The sequence below is a fragment of the Leopardus geoffroyi genome, chromosome B1, assembly GCF_018350155.1.
Source record: "Leopardus geoffroyi isolate Oge1 chromosome B1, O.geoffroyi_Oge1_pat1.0, whole genome shotgun sequence".
Lineage (NCBI taxonomy): Eukaryota > Metazoa > Chordata > Mammalia > Carnivora > Felidae > Leopardus > Leopardus geoffroyi.
Genome location: NC_059327.1, coordinates 96,889,407 through 96,904,145, shown reverse-complemented (window position 1 = coordinate 96,904,145; position 14,739 = coordinate 96,889,407). Strand labels below are relative to the sequence as shown.

The window sequence follows — 14,739 nt, the reverse complement described above, 5'->3', positions numbered from 1 at the left end:
GAGAGAGAAAAGAAACAAGATTATTTTCCTCCAAAACCCTCAGATTATTTCATCTTCTTGTCTATCCCTGATTCCTCTCCTTGCCCTCTCCTTTTACAATATAGTAATATCTGAATTTATTAATTTATAATAACTGAAACCCTCATTTAAATCAATAAATTGCCTCCTCTGGGTCTATTTTATTTTCAAGCTTAACTGTGGAGGGATAGATTTTGTTACACGAACACTTGCAGGATTATCATTCAACATAGATACTTTTTTTCTCCTCCTTGCTTCTTTCATTCTTCCCTCCTTCTCTCTTTCTTTCTTCCATCAGAAGATTGGTCACACTATTTATCCATGTTGTGCCTGTCTGTGTCATTTTTTCAAAGGCCCCACTTCCACTGTCAGAAGTATCATGGTTTGGATAATAAATTATATGATCATCCACCCAAAAAGACATCAGTCTGCCTTCCTGAGATCCATGCATGTTTGACAAATACTTTAAACCACTACCAGTGTGTTTATACATAGGTGATTTTTATTGGAAGAGGATCTATAACTTGAAACAGTCTCAAAAAAGACAAAAAAAGAGCTATTTAATAACTTTTCCATTTTTGTCCTTACTGCTAACTGGCATGGAACTGCAAAGTCACATTCCCAGGAAATAGACTCTGGCCCTGTTCATCTTTTTCTACCAGGTTACAGATTATCTTCTAGATTATAGATTAGCTACCTTGGGGTCAAATGCATTCTCCTGATCTAACTGTCTCTGGGTGATTAGGAAACAGGGCTACCCATACAAAACTTAATAAGTTTTGCTGCAAAGGAGCCATAGGGGTCTGAGGACAGTATGTGGCATTCCTAGTACCTCATTAAACAAATATTTATTGAATATATTACTATTATTCTGGGTAAGGTCCTATGACTTGTATTGTGAAATAAACAGGTAAATTCAGAATCCTGGCATCAGGGCACCTGGGTGGCTCAGTTGGGTGAGACTCAGACTCCTGATCTCGGTTCAGGTCATGATCTCATGGTTCCTGGGTTCAACCCCCACATCAGACTATGTGCGGGGAGGGGATTCTCTCCCTCTCCTTCTGTCTCTGCCCTGCCCCATGGGCATGCACATACACACTCTCTCAAAATAAATGAATAAACATTAAAAAAAAAATTCTGGCCACAAAAAAATACAAACAACCAAAATGTCCATGAACTGAAGAATGGATAAATAAAATGTAAATCCATATACTGGAATATTATTTGTCAATAAAAAAGAATAAAGTGCTAATACGTGCTACCACATGGAAGAACCTCGAAAAACATTATGTTAAATGAAAGAAGCCAGTCATGAAAGACTATCTACTGTGTTATTCTTTGTGTAGGAAGTGTCTATAATAGACAAATCTATAGAGACAGAGAGTGGCTTAATGGTTACCTAGGACCATTAAGAGATGGGTTGGATGTGGAGTGACTGCTAATGGGTATAGCATTTGGGGTGCTGAAAATGTTCTAAAGCTGCTGATGGTTGCACAGTTCTGAATGAATATACATACTATCAATCCATTGAATTGTATGGTGAATTTACATTGGTAAATTGTATTATATTTTAATAAAGCTGTTAAATAATAATCCTGACTTCAAGAAATTTATAGTCTGTAGGAGGTAAGATGAGTACAAATACTTACAAATAGAAGAAAGTGATTGTAAATACTATTTAAGTGAGAATCTGGAACATGTTGACATATTTTACATATTGGTCATAGGATTCACCTTTAATTCTCTGAGAGCTGAAGTATATGGAGAGAGAGAGATGATTACATACAGGTTTGAATGGGTTTGGAGATCAGAAGTTTCATGGAAGAAGTTGAATTTGAATTAGAGTATAAATCAATAACTTTTGTATTTAAAAAAATAGGAAAAAAATGATGGGAAGGTCCTTCTAGGCCAAGAGTTCCAAAGCTATCTGAGACTTAAAACTATTGTTAGAAATAAAAGCCAGAGAATAAAGCAAAAAACTGAACCTGACTAGAATATTATTCGTTTTAATGTATTTAAAATGGTTACAGTGGCCTTGGACCCTAGGTTTTCTATAACCACTCCAATTCAAATATTCTTTTCTTCTCCAGTAAGCTCTAGATGTTAAAAAGCAGTTTACTGGACCTAAGCAGGGCACATTTTAAATGTTTATCAAAAAGAACCTCAATAGCTTAGGGCACCTGAGTGGCTCAGTGATCAAGTCATGATCTCACAGTTCATGAGTTTGGGCTTTGTGTTGGGCTCTGTGCTGACAGCATGGAGCCTGCTTGGGATTCTCTTTCTCCCTCTCTCTGACCCTCCCCTGCTTGCATATGCATGCCCATGTACTTTCTCTCCAAATAAGTAAACTTTAAAAAAAAGAACCTCAATAGCCCAAGTGAACCAGATCAGTAAGGCCTAAATTACATGCCACTCAACTATATTATAATTGATTTCTGCCAGTTTTCATGTCAGCAGTTGAACATAATATATTTTTGAGCTGTTAACTTTTGAGCTGTTTAATATCAACTAAAATTACAAAGTGAAATTGTGGCATTATAAAGTATTATTGCCCCCCCCAATACCAAAAAAGAATATAAGTAAAGCCTCCATAGGTACCTGACATTTTAGCCATAGCTAACACTAATATTTATTTACTCATTGATTCATTGATTGATTCATTCATTCATGTATGTATGTTAGAGCACCTGTGTGAGCAGGGGAGAAGGGCAGAGGGGGAGATTGAGAAAATCATAAGCAGGCTCAATGCTCAGCGCAGAGCCCAACATAGGGCTCAGTCCCCCAACCCTGGAATCATGATGTGAGCCGAAATCAAGCATCAGGTACTCAACAAAGTGAACCACCCAGGTGCCCCCTAATACTGTTATTGACAAAAAAATTATATAGTCTAAAGAGATAATTATCTTATGTGGCCTCTTGTTAATTTGGACTACTTTTGCTGGAGGCCATTAAAATATCTTGGAATTTCTGTGTATCAGCATTTAAACTGTATCTTCCAGACTACCTGGAAAGAAACAGGCTTTGTGAACATGAAGGGAAATATTTTGCACAATATGATATGCATTATCATAGATGTTTACTTTATAAAAGCATTTTGAAAATCTGACTTTTTAACCTTCATAGAAATAAAAATTTTAAGCAGATTCTATAGTTTAATAACCACTTTTTAATTAATATGTTTCAGTTCTGGAGGTGGTTTTTGGCAAACCTGGCCTCTGGTGGAGCTGCTGGAGCAACATCCTTATGTGTAGTTTATCCATTAGACTTTGCCCGAACCCGATTAGGTGCTGATATTGGAAAAGGTATAGAATTTTCGAAAATACTACTCTTCCTTATTTGCCTTTTTTATATATATATATATATATTTTTTTTTTCAACGTTTATTTATTTTTGGGACAGAGAGAGACAGAGCATGAATGGGGGAGGGGCAGAGAGAGAGGGAGACACAGAATCGGAAACAGGCTCCAGGCTCTGAGCCATCAGCCCAGAGCCTGACGCGGGGCTCGAACTCACGGACCGCGAGATCGTGACCTGGCTGAAGTCGGACGCTTAACCGACTGCGCCACCCAGGGGCCCCCCTTATTTGCGTTTTGAGTGAAGTATTATTTATCGTAGAGTTATACTATAGCAACGTGAAATACATTCTAAAAATCTTATCTCAACCAAATGGTAGAATAATAGGGCCTAAAGTTTACTACTTTTTTCTTTTCCCTCAAAAGAAGGAAGGAGAAGGCCATTACTGCAGTAACAAAAGAGCAGATATGAAGATGGCTCTTAACTTCCAGTTTTTTCCTAGAGAGCCACCTCTTAGATCCCTCCCTGAATTTATTCCTGTTTCAACTATGGCTCCTCTCTAGGTTACATGTACAGTTCTAATCCCAGAGATTCCCTTTGCCTCTGTCCTTATTTATCATATCTTCCTCTGTTTTTGTTACACTCTTATTTTGGTAGATTATATTCTTATATAGTCTCCTGAGCTTTTTGAGCAGATAGGAGATATATTAGGATCGTGAATGTCTAAAAATATCTCTGTTTTTACCCTTTTACTTAATATTTGACCATATTTACAATTCTAGTTTAAAGTCACTTTCTTGGGGTGCCTGGGTGGCTGAGTTGGTTAAGTGTCCGACTTCAGCTCATGATCTCTCGGTTTGTGGGTTCAAGCCCTGTGTCGGGTTCTGTGCTGACAGCTCAGAGCCTGGAGCCCGCTTCAGATTCTGTGTCCCCCTCTCTCTCTGCCCCTCCCCTGCTAGTGCTCTGTGTCAAAAATTTATTTACTTACTTAATGTTTATTTACATTAAAAAAAATAAAAAATAAAATAAAAATAAAGTCACTTTCACAATTTTGAAAACATTTCTCTGGACTGTTGTTTCTAATATTGCTCTTAAGAAACCAATCTCTTAACTGCCGATCCTTTTGTATGCGACTTTTCTTTTTAATTACCTTTTGTCCCTAATGATCTTGACATTTCACAATGATACATCTTTGTGTGAGGCTTTTTTCTGCAGTTGTGGAAGAACTGGCCCCAGTAGGGGCTATCAATTGGCCCCATTCAGTCTGGAGCCTTGTGTTCAGTTCTGAGGATGGCAGAGGAGTAAGGCACTTGGCTTCTTGGGGGTGAGGTTTTGAGCATTCATATGTTACATTGCTTTCACCTCAAGAGCAATACTCTAATTTCTAAGTCTTTCTGAGGTTATTGGGGTAAAACAGCTTGCTTTTCTCTCTGCAAGAAAGTTAAGTTTCAACTTTTTCTGCTCTACTGAGTGAGTTATCACTCTTCCATCTCCTTTCCATCTTGCTGATATTTGTGGATTTCATTCTGTGTCATGTACTGTTCTTGCCTTTATACCTTTAAACCTGTTTTATTCTTTTATTACCATTTTAGTAGAATTTCTTAAAGCAAGAGATTCATTTGACAAATACTTATTGAGTACCTCTGTACTCAATCAAGGCCCTGCCTCAGATAAGAGATTAGAGACACACATATAGATACCCCACATAAAACATGGAGCTCATGGTACATGGCCCATGTACCTCATGGTCAAGGGGAAAACACAAGTAAAAAAAAAAAAAAATGAATAAATGACTAAAATATACTGTCATTTAGCAATAAACGACATGAAAAAATATTGAGGGAGCAGGGAGTGACATCAGTTTTAGATAAGTGATCAGAGAAAATGTCTCAGAAGGGGTAGCAGTTTGAATAAAGATGAAAATATGAGTTCCAACTCTCATGTTTAACTGGCAGTCCAAATTTTCTTGTTATTGCTAAGAAAGTGAAAAAAAACTCTCTTATTTTTAGTTCAGTTCTGTAATTTTTTTCTCTCAAAATTGGGAGAATTTAGTTTATTTTGAAAGATTATATTCTATATACAATTACTTTAAAATATTGTAAAGGAGTTCTAGGTGAAGGGAAAATAAAAATGAAACCAGCAAACACTAGAAAAATATGATAATTCATCTAAACTATTAATCCTTAAAATTACTAGTTCTTGGCTTTGTCTTTTTGCTGTGTCTGTCTTTCTGCTTTTCAACTTAAGTAAGTTGTGGGGTATTTTTATTTTATTTTTCTGAACCCTAGTTAGTAGCTTCTGGTAATTTTGTTGAAATGTTTTAGGCAAGTCAAATTGGTTGAAATATGTTGCTTTTATTTGCTTATTTTTTTTTTTAGTTTATTTATTTTGAGAGAGAGAGAGTGTGTGTGAGAAGGGGAGAGAGAGAGAGAGAGAGAGAGAGAGAGAGAGAGAGAGAGAGAGAAAGAAAGAGAAAGAGGGAATCCCAGGCAGGTTCCAAGCTGTCAGCACAGAGTCTAATGTGGGGCTGGATCCTATGAACTGTGAGATTATGACCTGAACTGAAATCAAGAGCCCAATGCTTAACTAACTGAGCCACCCAGGCACCCCTAGATTGCTTTTATAAGAGATTAATATTTTCGGGGCGCCTGGGTGGCGCAGTCGGTTAAGCGTCCGACTTCAGCCAGGTCACGATCTCGCGGTCCGTGAGTTCGAGCCCCGCGTCAGGCTCTGGGCTGATGGCTCAGAGCCTGGAGCCTGTTTCCGATTCTGTGTCTCCCTCTCTCTCTGCCCCTCCCCTGTTCATGCTCTGTCTCTCTCTGTCCCAAAAATAAATAAACGTTGAAAAAAAAAAATTAAAAAAAAAAAAAGAGATTAATATTTTCAGTTAAAATATTTTAAGATACTATTTGAAATCTTAATTCTCTAAACAAATGAGAGGATTTTCATTTGTGTCCTTTTTTATTAGAAAGATTTCTAAATGGCAGTTTCAGATCATTTAAGTCTGTAAGATTAATTACTTTGATTAAAGTGTTTATCTGATATGTAAGGTTGCTAATACATTTTAAATGGTTTTATTTTAGGTCCTGAAGAGCGGCAATTCAAGGGTTTAGGTGACTGTATTATAAAAATAGCAAAATCGGATGGAATTGTTGGTTTGTACCAAGGGTTTGGTGTTTCAGTTCAGGGCATCATTGTGTACCGAGCCTCCTATTTTGGAGCATATGACACCGTTAAGGTAATTTGAGGCTTTAGCTGCTGTATATTAAATACCTGGTTTGTTTCTTTTTATTGTTTTAATGAGTAGCTTGTTCAGCAGATATGTTTACTTTTAATTATGGAAATGAAAATAAGTGATGAAATAAGAGACATTATAGAATCTTGTTTAATCATGACTTTGCCATAACCTTATTAAATTATAACTCGATTATGGATCTCACTTTACATATAAAGCATAAACCCAAACATTAAGTTTTTGTGCTGTTTGCAACTGAACAACTCACTGTATATTGTGTTACAAATAGAAAACATGCTAATTAGGCTTACATCATAATCAAATCTTTAGCATATAGAAAGACACCTTCTAACAGGTTTTCTGATTTTACATTCACTTTATTATCACTTATCATAAAGTAGGAAAGAGGAAGATTGTAATTATAGCTACCATTTTTTGAGTTACTACTTAGTTCTAGGAACTTTGTTAAGTGTTTTCTTGCAATTTCCTAGGGTAGCTTTTAATATCCCCATATTGAAGATAAACAATCTAGAAATCATTAAGTAATTTATGTTAAGTGGCAAAAATCCCATGTTCTCAGTCACTTCCAAAAGGAAGCAATGAAATTAATATCAGTATTACTAAATAAGATGAAGACTTCAGAGAAATTTTGTTTTACGTATTGTTTCTGCTTTCTCTCATTAGCATAAATATAATTGTTGAAGGTCATTTTTTTTTTTAAAGTTTATTTTGAGAGCGAGCAAGTGTGAGTTAGGGAGGGGCAGAGAGGGAGAGAGAGAATCCCAAGCAGGCTTAGCACTGTCAGCATGGAGCCCAGAGCCTGACTCAGGGCTCCACTTCATGAATCATGAGATGGTGACCTGAGGCAAAGTCAAGAGTCATGACGCTTAACTGACTGAACCACCCAGCAGTTCTGAAGGTCATTTTTATTGTGTTCTGGACATGTTACTTTTAGTTTGGTGTGTATTTTTTAGACAGATTAAATTAATGGAAATTAACATGCTCTTATGTATGTTTATTTAGTAATGGAAAATTTTATGTGTGTTCTTCCTCTGCTTTTCTCTATCATCACCTGTAGTAGTTGTGAAATTTAGGAGTGTTTCTTCACTAGCTTAGAGTTTTAAAGCTGCTTATCAAATACTGTTGATGATAATATCAGGCATTCTTTAATTTTTAACTCTATGAGGAAGAACCATGGAAGAACTTTTTTGGTCACTGGCTGCTATCTCTCCTAGTGTTTGCCATTAATAACAAATCTCTGATAACAGCAAATATGCTTTTTTCTTTCAGGTATGCTTTTAAAGTGAAGCCATGTACGGCATACTTCTTTCTTACTGATCTCCTAATATTAATCTTTCCACATTAAATCAAACTGTGTTTTGTTACATTTGAAGTATAATTGAACCCTCTTTCATTATAGGAGTTACTCTTTGACTTAAGAATTTAAGGTATTTTGGAAATTTAGATGGTTACTTGACATGTTTTTCTTTTCTAGGGCTTATTACCAAAACCAAAGGAAACCCCATTTCTTGTCTCCTTTTTCATTGCTCAAGTTGTGACCACATGCTCTGGAATTCTCTCTTATCCTTTTGACACAGTTAGAAGACGCATGATGATGCAGGTATTATATCATTATTTGTGAACCCAATTGAATTTTCTAATATCTTTGATAGTCAAATGTAAACTTACTCAAATTTTAGAGAAATTGTGGCCGAAAGGCAGGACGTCTGTTTTATTTACTAAAAATAAATGTATGATGTGTTCTTGTATCCTTTCTTATCCCCAAACAAACTTCATCCAGCAAAAGTTTCTTCCTCTTTTGTTATCAAAATAGAAATTCTTTCCACTCCTATAACATATCTGAAAGGTGGAGGGGGATGGCAGGGATTGGAGGGGGATGGCACAGATTGGATGAGTATGTCTATCTTAAATGAATATTAGGTTAAGTACAGTAAGCCCTGTCACAAGCCATTGACATGTTGTTATTTGTTGTAGTATATTTTAATAAAGGAAATAATTTTTAACTCTGAGGATGAAAACTTGTGTTAATGATCTATGTTCTAAATATAAATCTCCAAATCAAAATTTTGGTACATCCAGCTTATTGATGTTACTTGCTACATTCATTTGTTTAGCAAATATTTGAGTGCCTAATCTATGCTATGTTATGGTGACACAAAATAAGGTAGAATCTGCTTCCAAATTAATAGCATAGTATTAAATGCATACAGTTAATGGTATAAATCGAATGTGCATAGGTTCCAGGAATGCAACAGAGGGATGGATATCTAAATGTTTAAAGTGATCAGATGTGACCCCTTGGAGAGCTAAATGTCTGTAAATAGATTTTTTTTCTCTAGATAGTGAGAGAACATTCTAAACAGAGGAGGGGAAACATATGTAGAGGTATGGCTTGAGAAGTAGTTCAGTATACCTAGATGATAGGTTTCATGAGGGCAGTTAAAAATAATGAGCCCAGAAAGCTAGAATAGTAATAGAGTGCTTATTGTGTCCCAGATACTGTCCTAAGCATTTTGCACTTTAACTCATTTAATTGACAGAACAATGCCATGAGGTGTAGTTACTATCATTATCTTCATTTTATGTCTACAAATCCTTTAGGCCACCTGAAAAGGTAAAGCATACCTATTATTACCTCACTCACAGACTATTTTTAAAGTTACTCCTGTGTTTCCTCTTGATCTATATCTAGCTGTAGTTTAATACATTGAAAAACTTTTTTAAATGGAAAGTTAATTTGCATATAGACTGTGGATTAGGTAAATAGTACTGTATCAATGTTATATTTTCTGATTTTGATAACTGTACTTTGGATATGCAAGAAAATATTCTTATTCTTAGAAAATACACATAGAAGTGTTTGAAGGTAAGGGACATGATAATCTGCCACTTACTCTCACAATAATTCAGAAAAAAATTGTGGGTGTATGGAGTTTTAAAGCTTTTTTTAAAAAATTTTTATTTATTTTTTGAAACAGAAAGAGGAGGCCGTGGAGGGGCATGGAAAGAGGGAGACAGAGGATCCAAAGCAGGCTCTGCACTGACAGCAGAGAGCCCAATGTGGGGTTTGAACTCACGAACCATGAGATCATGACCTGAGCCATATTCAGACACTTAACCAACCGAGCCATTCAGGCACCCCTAGGGATTTTAGGTATATGTGTGTGTATTGCCAGAACTGCCATAACAAAGTACTAGAGACTGGGTAGTTTAAACGATAGAAATTTATTTTCTCACAGTTCTGGAGGCTAGAAGTCTGAATCAAAGAGTCCAGCAGGGCTGATTTCTTCTGATGACCTTTCTCCTTGGTTTACAGATGGCTGTCTTTTCCCTTGTGTCTTCCTATGGTCTTTTTTCTGTTTCTCTTCTGATAAGGATGGGCAAATTGGATTAGGCCCTACCCTAATAAGCTCATTTAATCTTAATTACCTTTATAAAGACTCCATATCCAAATTTAGTCACATTCTGAGGTACTGGGGATTAGGACTTCAGTATATTAATTCTGTGGGGACACAGCACAGCCCATAATAGTACTCTTTAATTTTTGTATTTTCATTTATATTCTACAACTTTGTTAAACCCTATTACAAATACTAGTCTATATCTACACTCTGAAGTTGTATTTTTTTAAACATAGGTGTATATCTGTGAATAATACTATGTTTCTTCCCCTTATCAATTCTTGCACTTTAAAAAAATTTTTTTTGATGTTTATTTATTTATTTATTTTGAGAGAGAGAGAGACAGAATCCCAAGCAGCCTCCATGCCACCAGCACAGAGCCTGATGCAGGGCTCGATCCCACAAACCGTGAGATCATGACCTGAGCCGAAACCAAGAGTTTGCCACTTAACCAGCTTAACCACCCAGGTGTCCCAATTCTTGCACTTTTTATTTCCTTTTCTTGCCTTTCTGCACTGGCTGAGACTTCTGTTTTAGTGTTATACTAAAGAAGTAATAACTGTCAACCTTTTTTTGCTAATCTTATGCCTTTATTGAATTCTTCAGTGTTACATAAATTAATGTTAGCTGGGGGAACCTGCGTGGCTCAATCAGTTCAGCATCTGACTTTGGCTCAGGTTCGTGAGTTTGAGCCCCACATCAGGCTCTCTACTCTTAGTACAGAGCCTGCTTCAGATCCTCTGTCTTCCTCTCTCTCTGCCCCTCCCCCATTCATGTACGTGTGAATGCACTCTCTCTCTCTCAGAAATAAACATTTAAAAAATAAAGTAAATCTGTTCAAAATTTTTAAAAATGTTACCTGTGGGATTTTGTAGTTATCCTTTATCATATTATGGCTGTTCCTTTCTGTTTTGGGTTGTAGTAGTTTTTAATCATGAGTGGTGGTCATGTTTTTCTATATCTGTTAAGATGATTTCATTTTTTATATGTTAACCTATTATATTACATTAATCTGTTTTCCAGAGCTAAACAAATCTTATGTGCCTGGGATAAACCCAGCTTGGTCATTACGTATTATATTTCTAGCTGGGTTTGACTTGCTAGTTTTTGTTTAGGAGTTTTGCATTTTTTCAGTGATTTGGTCTTGTAATTTTTCCTTCCTGTACTGTCCTAGTCTAATTTTGGTACCAGGGTTATGCAGGCCTCATAAAACATGTGGAGGAGTCTTCCACTTGTTCTCTTCTCTAGAATAACTTCCGTAAGATTGGAATTAAATGTTCATTGAATATTTAGTAGGGATCACATTTGAAGCCATCTGGACACATGGTTTTCTCTAAGAGAGGATGTTCAGCAACTAATTGGATTACTTTAATGAATTTCGTGTATTCCAATGTTTTATTTTTTTATTCTGTTGGTAAATTATGCTTTTTTAGGAGTTTGTCTATTTCTTCTGAGTTTTCAATTATCATGAAGTTGTTTGTAATATCATCTTGCTTTTTCTTAATCTCTGGATCATCTGCAGTGATGTTACATTTGATGTTTCTAAGAAATTTAGAGACTTTCTTGTTTTTCCTCAAATAGTGTTTCTAGAAATTTTTCAGTAAAATATTTCAAGTAACTTTGACTTCGTATACTTTCTGTTATATTTATTTCCTATTTCCTTTATTTCTGTGGGCTGTGTTCTTATTTCTACTTTCTCTAGGTTTATTTTCTAAAAATGTTTAGATTGTTCATTAATTTTCAGCCTTTCCTTTCTGATATTTCAAAGTCATTAATTTCCTTATAAGTTACTACCCAAGCTTAATTTTAGTTAAGGAGTTTGGTAGTTATTATGAGGCTTTAAATATTTTCTCAGATGTGTTTTTCTTAATAGCCAAACATTTGATATTTTTCTAGTTATCTTTTTTGCTATCGATTTCTCACTTAATTGCAAAGTAGTGAGAGGGTAAATCATAGTATGTGATGTCATCTTTTGAACTTTGTGAAGCCTAACATATGGTCAGTTTTCAAGATGAGAATTCTCCAACCACTGGGTACAGTATTCAATATATGCCCATTGACTCAACATACTTACTCAATACAGTGTTAATTTAATCTGTCCTTAGTGCTGAAAAAAATATGTCTTCAAATGAAAAATATTGGGGCACCTGGGTGGCTCGGTTGAGCAGCTGACTTTGGCTCAGGTCATGATCTCACAGTTCGTGGGTTCGAGCCCCACATCTGGCTCTGTGCTGACAGCTCACAGCCTGGAGCCCGCTTCCATTCTGTGTCTCCCTCTCTCTCTGCCTCTCCCCTGCTTGCGCTGTCTCTCTCTAACATAAATATTAAAAAAAAAATTTTTTAAGATGAAAGATATTAAAATGACAAATTATTTGTCTTTCTTTACATAGAGTGGTGAGGCTGAACGGCAATATAAAGGCACTTTAGACTGCTTTGTGAAGATATACCAACAGGAAGGAATCAATGCATTTTTTCGTGGTGCCTTCTCCAATATCCTTCGTGGTACAGGGGGTGCTTTGGTGTTAGTACTATATGATAAAATTAAAGAACTCCTTAATATTGATATTGGAGGTAGTTCATCAGGAGATTAAATTAAGAAATGCATATATTTAAGTTGTTAAACATACAAATTATATAGCTGCCATTTGTATACAATTTGATAGTGTGTTATTACTGTATTTTTTAGAGTAATAATTCTAAAATAAAGCATATGCTTTTTCAAGGGTTTTAAATACTAAAAATCAGATAAATGTGGGTTTCCTTCCTACTTACTTAGACTCAAACTCAATGTGACATTTTACTTATAAGTAGTATGTTATTTCAGTGTTTAAAATCCTTTTCTTTTATGATGAAAAATTAAAAAGTGTAATGCTAAAATCTAAGATATGCAAGTTTATTCTTTTTAAATGCTATTCTCTTAATATAACTGTCTTCCCATTTAAAATCATATGATATATTAAATATTTATTAAAAGCTTCTCAGGAGATGTCATCATATTTATGGGTATAAGTAAACTTCTACAACATCTCTATTAAGACAGCTCAGGTATTGTGTATATTTATGTTATATAGCTGTTATAAGTACACTTTCTAGATCTGATCATAAAAAATTGATGACTTTATGACTCTATAAACATGTAGTTGTAAAAGAAAAGATATAAAATGGCATGTCCGCTTTTGTCTTTAAATAAAATCTGGCTAATGTGAACATATCTTGGAACAAAATATATACTCTTGAAAATTAGTTTGTGTACTCTGTATTGATAATAAAGTTTAAAACTGTTACATATGAGCTTTTTTCCCCTTGATTCTAACTTTATTAATAAGCAAAGAGTAATAAAATTTTTGTCAGAATTTGGAACTGACTTAAAGACAGAAGACAGGGTTTCCAAGGTTTTGTAAAAGAGTCTGTCTTGTTTTTCAGAAATGTCGTAGAAGATAGTACATTTGAAATTCCCAGGATTTTAAAGTTTTAGTGGGTAAAGGAATGTTAAGCTAGAGGGGATAAACTGTAGAGAGATTTTTGAGAGGCTGTGAATGGGCAGAAATGGAGTAGGTGAACTTCCTCCTGCACAAAGGCAAAAAGTACATTTCTAGGAAAATAATCCAGACTATACTTTTTGAATATTTTGGTGTTACCACATGAGGAAAAAAAAAAAAAAACCTCTTGAAAACTCTCAACATGATTTCTTGCAGTGGTCAACATAACATAGAAGGTTATAGAAACAAAGTAGAAAATATCTTCCTTTCCTTCTACACTTTTGCTAGTTGTGTTTGCCATAACAAAAGGAAGATAAAAGATGGCTCACAGAAAAACAACTAAAATAATCAAATATTAGGAATAGTCTTCCCTGTAAAAGTTTTCAGTTTGTACAGAGACATGCTTAGAGGAAAGAAGTCTTTAAAATCCTGAATGGTTTGGGGCGCCTGGGTGGTGCAGTCGGTTAAGCGTCCGACTTCAGCCAGGTCACGATCTCGCGGTCCGTGAGTTCGAGCCCCGCGTCGGGCTCTGGGCTGATGGCTCAGAGCCTGGAGCATGCTTCCAATTCTGTGTCTCCCTCTCTCTCTGCCCCTCCCCCGTTCATGCTCTGTCTCTTTCTGTCTCAAAAATGAATAAAACATTAAAATAAATAAATTAAATAAATAAATAAATAAATAAAATCCTGAATGGTTTGAATAGAGGGCAAACAGGAATTTAATTATTAGGGACACCTGGGTGGCTCAGTCAATTAAGTGTCCAACTCTTGATTTCAGCTCAGATCATGATCTCATGGTTTTTGAGTTCAAGCCCCATGTCAGAATTCACACTGGCAGTGCAGAGCTTGCTTGGGATTCTCTCTCTTGGGATTCTCTCTCTCGGGATTCCCCTCCCCTGCTCATGTTCTCTCCCTCTCTCTCCCTCCATCTCCCTCTCTCTCTCTCTCTCAAAATAAATCAATAAAATTTAAAAAAATTTAATTATTAAATCACTAGACCAGAAAGTATGTTTTTTTTTAATGTTTATTTTTTAAAGAGAGAGAGAGGGAGACAGAGTGTGAGTGTGGGTAGGGAAGAGAGAGAGGGAGACGCAGAATCCGAAGCAGGCTCCAGGCTCTGAGCTGTCAGCACAGAGCCTGACCCGGGGCTCAAACCCACGAACCGCGAGATCATGACCTGAGCTGAAGCCGTATGTTCAACTGACTGAGCTACCTAGGTGCCACAGAAAGTCTATTTTTTGAAGTCTGGAAGATGTATACTTAGGACAAAAGGAAGTTAAATGTTACTTATTCTG

At 35.8% G+C, this 14,739-nt stretch overlaps 1 protein-coding gene across 1 annotated transcript in view; it reads left to right on the top strand.

Annotated features, from left to right (window-relative positions):
* Window positions 1-13,253, top strand: part of SLC25A31 (solute carrier family 25 member 31) — a 29,952-nt gene extending 16,699 nt beyond the window's left edge. Inside the window, exons 3-6 of the mRNA XM_045468064.1 lie at window positions 3,203-3,320; window positions 6,396-6,550; window positions 8,043-8,168; window positions 12,360-13,253. Coding sequence (XP_045324020.1) covers window positions 3,203-3,320; window positions 6,396-6,550; window positions 8,043-8,168; window positions 12,360-12,560 — 600 coding nt within the window. The 3' untranslated portion in view covers window positions 12,561-13,253. The remainder of the gene's footprint in view (window positions 1-3,202; window positions 3,321-6,395; window positions 6,551-8,042; window positions 8,169-12,359) is intronic.
* Window positions 13,254-14,739: the final 1,486 nt, after the last annotated feature.